The 9,363-nt window shown below is 48.4% G+C and overlaps 1 protein-coding gene across 1 annotated transcript in view; it reads right to left on the bottom strand.

Moving 5' to 3' along the window:
- Window positions 1–9,363, bottom strand: part of crocc2 (ciliary rootlet coiled-coil, rootletin family member 2) — a 39,262-nt gene continuing 29,899 nt past the window's right edge. Inside the window, exons 24-36 of the mRNA XM_088913386.1 lie at window positions 7,292–7,530; window positions 6,430–6,589; window positions 5,873–6,040; window positions 5,031–5,415; window positions 4,608–4,765; window positions 4,212–4,332; window positions 3,892–4,055; window positions 3,121–3,561; window positions 1,988–2,137; window positions 1,522–1,722; window positions 1,242–1,373; window positions 639–830; window positions 1–84 (exon numbers count right to left, since the gene is read on the bottom strand). Coding sequence (XP_088769512.1) covers window positions 1–84; window positions 639–830; window positions 1,242–1,373; window positions 1,522–1,722; window positions 1,988–2,137; window positions 3,121–3,561; window positions 3,892–4,055; window positions 4,212–4,332; window positions 4,608–4,765; window positions 5,031–5,415; window positions 5,873–6,040; window positions 6,430–6,589; window positions 7,292–7,530 — 2,595 coding nt within the window. The remainder of the gene's footprint in view (window positions 85–638; window positions 831–1,241; window positions 1,374–1,521; window positions 1,723–1,987; window positions 2,138–3,120; window positions 3,562–3,891; window positions 4,056–4,211; window positions 4,333–4,607; window positions 4,766–5,030; window positions 5,416–5,872; window positions 6,041–6,429; window positions 6,590–7,291; window positions 7,531–9,363) is intronic.

Genomic DNA, 9,363 nt, shown 5'->3' with positions numbered 1-9,363 from the left:
CTATACTGCAGGTCTGAGCATCTGATTGACATAGGCCTGTCGACGTCTCATCTCCTGTTCCAGCTGTTCCTTCAGTGTCGCCACCTGGAAGGGGAGGAAAGCCAGTCCTGAGAACCTCAGAACATTTATCTCTCTGGGCTCAGACTGCCCACAGACAGCAGTCCTTTACACAGCCTCTATACTGTTTCCCAACTTTTTTATCAAGGCCTGGCTCACCTCTTCAGCTTTCCACAAAACTCCCATTTCTTTCCTCTTTAACACAAGCAGAATGTGCTTCTCCATTACCTTTACTGGACAATTAAATGTCAAGTGGAAGACACACAAGATCTTTCATCCCCTCAGCATGTGCTGATTTTCAAAGGAATGAGGTGGATATGGGGATCAATATTACAAAAAGTCCTGTATTCAACTTTTATTCAACGCTGAGAACATAACAACTTTAAAAATGCTGTATGGACAAAAAAAAAAGGTTTACTAGTTTTTTAAACACCGGTCTTGATAGCTGTAGGTCTCGTTTTCTACTTTTTAAGTGTGTGCTTCCAGCTCAGTCTTGAATTTGGCTACAATCACAGCCTGAGGGAAGAGATCTGCTTGCTCCCTGTCCCTGGCCCCGTTCCTCGCTGCGCAGTGGAGCTCACCTGTTCCTCCAGGCCCTTCACTCTCTGGCGATGGGCCCTCTCCCGGGTCTCCAGGGCTCTCTCGGCCTGTAGCTGGGCCCCTCGGAGCCTCTCGGTCTCCAGCTCCATCTCCTGCCTGTGGCGGCCTGTGACCTCCAGAAGGCGCTGCGCATGTGCCCGTTCCAGCTGGGAGATCTGCGCCTGGGGCCAGAGCTGCCTCGTCAGTGGGGACGGCAGAATGAACTGACTATAACCCCTTCCTTCGCATCCTATTATATCTCTATTATTTTAACTTACATTACATTCCTTACATTACATTTATTCCTTAACACAACTACTTTAAAAACACCACAGTACAGTAGCACCACACTACAGTAGTTTACAGACTTTTAATTGTACCCCCTTTTACTGAATTTAAACACCAGTTACCAGCCATTGCATTTAAAGGAAATAATTCTTATTACTCTTTGGACAGCTACAGATTAAAACTTAACGTAAATAATTTCGAGTGGATTAAGAATTAGATTTAATAATTCACACTGCTTGCATCATTTTGACAAAATAAACAGATGGTAACTAGAAAATGATGTCTCGGTGAGGTCAGGCTATTCCACTAGATCTGACCTGAAGCTGCTCGATCTCTGCCTGTAGATCAGCCACCTCCTGCTCCATGCTGCTCATGGTGTGGTCCAGCTGTTCCTTCTCACGTCCCAGACGTACAGTTTCCTCCTCTTGCTTCAGTTTCTCCAGCTCCACCTGCCATTGAAAACCACAACTCCGTTTCAAGGCAGTGCGTGTGTCAAAATAATTCTAACATGGACACCCAGAACCATGCAGGACAACGAATTCGAAGGTCTAGAGAACATGTAAGCATTTAAAGCAAACTTCAGAGCTAAAAAGTCACCTTGTCCAGCGCCCGTCTCAGGGAGGCCTTTTCTTTGTCCAGCCTGGCGACGGCTCTCTCCAGTTCATTCCGCTTGCTCTCCAGGTGCTCAACAGTGTGCTGCAGGGCATTCACCCTCTCCTGTAGGGACTGTCTCTCCTCCCGTAGCTGCCGAGAGCCGTCCAGAGCCTCCTGCTCACTGCCCTGTTTCTGGCGCAGAGTCTGCGGGCCCGGCCATCACAGAGAGCAGCTGTCAATGGCGTGATTCTCCATCGCCAGCCCTCCCACATCGCTGTTTCCTCCCTCTCATTGCCTCTCCCTCCCAACCTCACCTCACCATCCTTTCCTTCTCCATTTTCCCTCTTTTCACTCTCTCTGTGTTTCACTATACCCTGTCAAGCAAATTATTTTTTCCCCCCACTGTTCTCCCAGGGTATGATAGTGCAGTGTTTGGAGCTGTCTGTTAGATCACCCCTTTCCTTCTGACCTCCTGCAGGCTCCTGGCCTGGCTCTCCAGATCTCGGCTCCTCAACGCCGTCTCCTCCTGGGCACGCTGCAGGCTCTGGACCCTCTCTGTCAGCACATGGTTTTGCCTCTTACACTCCGAGAGGGACTCCCTCGCAGAATCCAGACGCTCCTAAAAAAAGTGCCAAATCAGGATAACTGGGCATAGACCACAAAGTCTGTGTCACACCTTAACAAATGTGAGAAGTTCGTATTTTTTTATTGGCATCATCTGACATTTTTCTTACGTGAACAGATTTATAAAGTCCTGTATAGGCAGTTTTTGTTTACACAGCATCATTCAATTCAGCCCCGGTCTCTGAGCCTTAAGAGCCCTCTTGAGGAGCCTTTGGAAAATTAATGAGCTAGCTTAAAGATTTTATTGCCAAGTCACAGGGTTCCTTTAGGGAAATAATTAGATCAGAGGTAAATAAAAAAAACTACAGTACTGGTGCATTAAAATAAATTAAGCAGCAGAAATATAAATAACATAATTCATTATAGTTAGGAATTTCAATAAATAAATAACACGAGGATCAATTTTTAGACAAATCAAAAAAAGTCAGCATCTTTCCACATAAAAAACACAGCACTGGCCCTAACCTAATAGTAGTGCCTTAAGGGAGACATTTATTTTAAGTTTTGGCACACTGTTTACAAATAGCTGAATAAGCCAGTTATAGTATTCATTTTCAAAATGCCTTTAAAATTCATGATCAATAATGACGTTTGGACTTGATACACCAACAAGAATATGTGCCAGGCACCTCTGACAGTCAGTAACTTGAATCATTTTGCATACAAACTAGTCTGTCAGCCTATTCACTTCGTCTGTGGCAATTAGGCAGGAGAGGGTTTTACGGCTATACAGAGCCCTGGTTCTGCACCGGGAACATAACAAAATAATAAACATGTCCAATTTTACCATCGTTTTTCAGGACCTGTGGTATAATTATTACCCATCTGCTGGTGCTGAATGTTGCATGAGGCCAAACAGATGCATATGTGTTTGTATTTGCATCGGTTCTGTGCGTTTTGTTTGTTCCTTGCATTGCCTCGGTGCCAAAGCTACACATTTTATTTCGGCAGTGCTCCACATCTTCCAGGGAGACTTGCCTGTAACACCCGGCGGTCCTGTTCGCTGGACGTCAGGGCTTTCTGGAGCTCGGCGACGCGCTCCTGCAGTGCCCCAGCACTGGTGCTGCTGTCGCTCAGAGCGCGCGAGAGGCTCTGCACCTTGTCCTTCAGCTGGCCCTCCCCTTCCTCAGCCCGTGCCAGGGCCACACTCAGCCTCTCCGAATGAACCCTGAGAGCCATCCCCCGGTCCTCGCTCTCGGCAAGCTCCTGGCGCAGCCCAGCCAGTCTCTCCTGCAGCGTGGCCACCTCTGCCTCCCGTTCACTGGCCACCATCTGAGCCCGCTGCAGCTCCCCCTCCAGGGTGCGCTGGGATATCTCCAGTCGGCTGCCTCGTGCCTCTGAGGCCTCGACTGCCTCCTTCAGCCTCCGGCGCTCCCCTTCCAGTCTGCTCTCTGCCGCCTGAGCTCGGGCCAGCTTCTCCTGCCAAGACCAGACACCCGATCGCCAGCTCCTGTAGAGCTCCCATGACAAATATCACACACCCACCTGACAAAATTCACAGGATGTGAGTCTATACAAAATCTCCCCACTGAGTCACAATTAGTTGCCAATGTTATAATCGGCGGGGCACAGCTGTCAAAGTAACCGAACTTCATCCACTGTAATTATACATTTCCTGTGTTGCATTTCCAATCAAACATGTCAAGGGAGTGTGTAATGCCCTTGCCTTGGAGCATCACACAGTTTGAAAAAGAAAAATGCATCCACAAGGAAGAAAATCATGGGAATGTGCTTCGCTCCAGTGCCCACCTGCAGGGTCCTGTTGTCTCCCTCAGAGGCTTGGAGACTACGCTCCAGTGTGGCCACCTTCTCTACTAGGGCTTTCGTCTCCCTGTCCCCACGCTGCTGGGCTTCCTCGTGAAGAGCAAGGGCTGTCTGAGCTGCGCTGAGCCGCTGGTCACCTCCCCGCTTCCCTGGGACAGCACAGCAGCCCATGTTAATAACTGTACTGATTTTGTTTTACCTATGAATAGAGCGCTCCCCCGGCCACATTTAAGAACCTTCTGAGTCATCCAAGGGAAGTTCCCCACAACACCAGAAAGGTTTGTCATTTGTAGGAAGGCGCTCACCTTCCTCCAGCTCGGCCAAAGATTTCTGCAGCTGCTGTACTCGGCTGTTGGTTCTGTCCCGGTCACCCTCCAGCTCCCCGATCTTGCGGGACAAATTGAGCACTTGGACCTGAGCTTCATCCTGCAAATCAGGCAAAGCCTTTTTAACAATACTTCTCATGCAAGCAGTGAAATCTGACTCCAGATGTGTCCGACGCTGTATGCAGAGAAGATTCACAAAACAAAACGAATGCGCGACTTCTGAATAAAAATCTAAAAAAATAAAGGGGGGTTGGGTTAGAGGAGATGCAGAAGCAACAGGGGTGACATGTTGACAAGGCACTGGATGTCAGACGAATGGCAATGGCAAGATTTGAACAGAAAGCACTACCGGTTGTCCCTGTAGGCTGTACTAACCCGATCTCTCTGAGCCTCCCTTAGCTCCTGGATGAAGTCGCGCAGCGCTGCCTTTACCATGTCCAGGTCCAGATCGCTGTCCACTCCCCAGGAGTGCAGAGGAGACCCACTGACACTGAGGCAAGGTGTGGAGCAGCGCAGGCCGTCCCCACTGTCACCTTCTCAAGAGACACAAAGTGACAGATGCACCATGCAAAAGTGCAAATATGATCAAGCTTCTTACTGATGAACTACGCTGCGTGCCCTACTTGACAATTCTAGGGTATCTGTCTTCCATTCTTGATCTAACCAGTTCAAACTGATAGCAAACAACTGTTAATAACCCACAGTGCCCTGTAAAAAAACAACATTCGCTGGCCACTGTAAAGACACTGCAGTCAAGAGTGAGATGTGCTTATGGGTCAAGGCAAACCAATGCCTAACCTTTCATTGGTGACAGGCTCCTTCTGGGTGAGGGGCTGCGCCCATGTGCCCCTGGGGTCTGTGATCGCCCTGTGCGGGTGATGCCCAAGGTACGGCGCAGGATTGACGACAGGCTGGTCAGGCGCTGCTCTAGATCACACTTGGCAGAGTCTGCCTGGCCCAGCTGCTCCTCCAGCTCCTGAGCCCTGCCCTCGGCCACGCTGAGCCGCAGGGTGAGCTCCTGCAGCCGGGCCTCTGCCCTCTGCCGCGCCCCTTCCTGCTGCTCAGTGTTCTCCTTGTGTCGCCGCCCGCTCTCCTGCAGCTCCCTGGCGCGGCTCTCAAGTTCCTCGGCCTGCAGCCTCTGCTGGGCCTCCATCTCCAACACCCGGCGCTGCAGCCCAGCCACCTGCCAGGGCACAGAGTGAGCAGAGCCAGAGGGATGGGCAGAGAGCACGAGCTCAGCCCTGAGCGAAAGAACGTCTTGTTTACACAGCTTGGGACACCATGTTGAGGCGGGCTTCAGATGAGGTCACTCATATTAAAAACCTTGTTCTGTACATAGATTATGGGATGGGAGCTTGCAACAGGAGTTTATATTTTAAAATCCGTGCCTCAGTTGTATGATAAACATTTTTAGGCTTGCCCTAGTAATACATTTTACAGAACTCAGAAAGAAGAGTAATGCCGTGATATTCCAACCTTTCACCTCCGAAGCAAAATGCCCACTTTTTCCATGCTTAAGTTTTTCTCAACTATAGGATACCATATTGTGCTAAATGTTCCATTGACAGACATGTATGCTTGCTGTCAGAGCCAAAAACTTTAACATTTGCTAATCCTTACTGAGAGATGACCAGGCGTACCTCTTTTAATTCCGCCTCCTTGCTGGCTTCACCTTCCAGGATCCTCTGCTTCAGACTAAAGATCTCACGTCGCAGCTCGTCTTCTCTCTGCCCATCCTGAGCCACGCGAGCCTGCAGCTCGTCGAGTTCCTTGCTGCGCTGCACATTCTCACTGTCAAGGGTCTTCACCTGTATGCCAAAGGGAGAGAGAGACAGGTGTAGTGTCAGCGGGGAAGGGAAAGAGAAAGGGAGGGAGACATGGAGGTGTAAGGGTGTGAGAGGTGAATATGGAGAGACAGTCAGGAGGTGTGAGAGGGGGAAGTGGAGCCGTGGTTGGGAGACAGAACACCTGATCCAACAGAGAAAGACTATTCTATTCAAATAGAATTTTTATTTTGATGGGGATAAAAGTGCTCTCTAAGTATTTCTAAATTCCTTGGAAAGCCATATCCCGGAACATTTCTGTTTTCAAGCAGTAACGGGCTGGAACTCGGTGAAACGTTTGTGTTGATCGCTTGCAAAGTGCTTATGAAATCGTTCCGTTGTTTTCTAAGCACAAACCCTTAAGGTCCTTTCACCTGTCTGCGCAGGTCCTGAAGCTCTCGGCGGGCTTGCAGCCGTGACCTCTCTAACTCCCGCAGGCTGCTCCTCAGCTCCGCTGCCTCCTGCTGGAGGGAAGCTTTGCACTCCTCCAGCACTGCCAGCTTCTGCTCCTTCTCCTCATTGGCCCGCCTCAGACTGCCAAGAGACAAACGCTGGTGCTCCATCACACACCGAGATCTACAGCCCTGTAACACTGAAAGTTCAGCTGTGCCCCTGCTGGGTCTCCATTACAGTCTCACAGACTGAGAGCATACACAGAGCCACTCTCTAGACAGCGGCAAACTCCTCTACGCCTCGGTCTTCTACAGTGAGAAAACTCTGCACTGTCTATATTTCAAGTGGGTCATGTCGCCTCTGTAACATGCTGAGGGCCACTGAGCTCTTGTACACAAGGACAATGAAAATTGTCAATGAAAATCTTGCCCAGCTGTGAAAACAACTCCTGGCTGGGCCAAACCGCAAAGGCATCTTCTTGATTTCATAAATGGTATCTTTGGATGGTATCTAAGTGTGTTTTACAGAGCTTTCCCCCTTTCTTTCTTTTCAGAACAATATGCTTAATTCTATTTTCCGCTCACCGGTAGTGTCCGTGCATAAGAGAAGACGGAAGAGCATCCATCTGATTCTATCATCTCATCTGATCTGGTCTATCTGCTGGCCAACCAAATCCGTTTTTATTAGAAAGCTAATGAACAAAAGAGGATTAGGCTCAATCACAATCCAAAACCAAAGATTGAATTGCAATCTTCTTTAAGATTAAGGAGCCATTAGTTGCCAGTTTGGGATTTATTTCCAATCTTGAAGTGCACATCTCCAAGCATTAGCAGTATGCTGTACCTGTTCCTGTCACTCTCTGCCATCTTGACTGCACTCCTCAGCTCTTGATTGGAATTCAGGATTGCCTCCTTTTCCCGGGTCTCATCCGCCAGGGCCCGCCGCAGCTCCAGGACCTCCTTGCGCTGGGCGTCCCGCTCCTGGGCGCACTCCCGCAGCTCGCGGTGCAGCTCGATCAGCTCCCTGCGCCCGCTGTCCCGCCCTTCTTCCGCCGCCTGCAGCTCCGCCTTCAGCCGCTCCACCTGCCCAAGACAGAGGAAGGCCCACTCGTTCTCACCTCTTTCTTCCTTACGGCGCTGAAGCAGGTAAATACCCGCCATTCAAGGCACCTCACTGTGTAAAACAGACTAAAACGCTTCCACAGCCAGTTAAATGTTTTTGGGACGAGGGAAGGGTAACCTCAATGCTCGAGAGCCTGCAGGTCCTCAGCTGGATTTTCGTTCCACATCTGACTTCATTTGCTCAATCAGACTAATTTAAGCAGATCAAAAGTTAACTCATCGTCACTTAATCAGTAGCCTGCAGTGCTAGAGGGCTGACGCTGCACATCCCTGATTTGGACTACAGAATACAGCAAGTCCCTCTGGATCCGGGGCATGTTCTTGATGTAGACCGCCTCATCATTTTTACTCTCAAAACATAGAGTGACTTTTTTATGTATGTAGAAATATATCTGACAAACATTCTCGCATACTTAGGAAATTGCAGGATTTTTTACATGGCAGAAAATGAGGTAGGGTTGGCCAGCACTGTGATAAAACCAGATAAAAGCCAGAACGATTTTGTGCAGAGCCAGGAAGATCACACCACTTCACCGCTTATCCACTCCAGGGTCTCAGTAGCCCAGAGCCTATCCCAGGGCGCAAGGTGGGATACACCCTGGACTGGACACCAGCCCATCGCAGGGCACACAGACATGCATGCACTCACTCCAGGGAAGGTTCCTTCAGTTTTTTAATCTGAACACAAATGCATGAAGGTTGTCCAAGAGCAGTTCACAGCAGTCTCATGTGGAGAGTCCCCACTGGGCTACGGTGATAAAGTCTGCTCTGCAGAAGAGCCGAGTAAAGTGATCTCGTGTGGGGGCCACACAAGATGCCTCTTCTCGCCTATAAATTTTCATGTGAGAAAAACAAGCCTGCATAGTTCCAACAAACCTGGCTTTATATTTTTCTAGCCAGAACATTAGAGAATCAAAAATGTGGCATTGTTCTTTATAGATTAAGAGATACCACTTCAACCAGCACTGTTTTTTTCCCCCAACGTTCACAGAAAAATCAGCTTCTCGCTGCTGTGCAGGAGAAAATAAACACTTTAGCACAAGATTATTTATTCAAGGGTTAACCTAAGTTTTTATTCAATATAATGAAGAGCTGTTGCTTACCATTGACTGCCCTGGTCTGCCATGGTCTGACAAAAACACATTGAACTGGAAATTATTAAAATAATCAAAAGCAGAGCCTTTGCCAAAATGTGGTTAAGAGAGGACACACAGACCGCTTACCAGGATATCCAAACCCACACTGCCTTTCCCAGGCACTCGATAGGATCCCTGTCTCTTTTTGAGTCTTTAATATTATTATTAATAATAATCAATTACATATATACAGTGCTTTTCATCCAATGGGATACCAAAGTGCTCTCAAACATAGTAGGAAACACACTTCATCCATCTCTGAAGTGTGGGTGATGTATGACAAAACAACATATCGAGAGTGGCATTGAATTTTTTTTTCAATGAAAAATTGTTTTAGCAACTGAATTAAGCAGAAATGTCAGGAAGGACAGATTGTACAAGAGGAATCTATCACCAGTGTTAACACCCCTTACTCTTATGAATAGGGACATGGGGTCTTTAATGACCAGGCAGGCCGAGCCACAGATGGGTTTAACATCTTATTCATAGGATAGCACCAGCTCCTCATATAGCACGGTGTCATCATACTGAGGCATTGGTTAGGAAATTCTGGTCCAGAGAGAAGAGTGACACCTACTGGTCCACCAAAACCACTTTTTAACAGTATCCTGGCTTTCCTTAGAGGTCTCTCATCCTAGAACTGACCAGGTCTAGCTTT

Source organism: Atractosteus spatula, chromosome 4 (assembly GCF_055471065.1).
Source record: "Atractosteus spatula isolate fAtrSpa1 chromosome 4, fAtrSpa1.hap1, whole genome shotgun sequence".
Classification (NCBI taxonomy): domain Eukaryota; kingdom Metazoa; phylum Chordata; class Actinopteri; order Semionotiformes; family Lepisosteidae; genus Atractosteus; species Atractosteus spatula.
The sequence above is the reverse complement of the archived record's forward strand: the minus strand, read 5'-3'. Positions and strand labels throughout refer to the sequence as shown.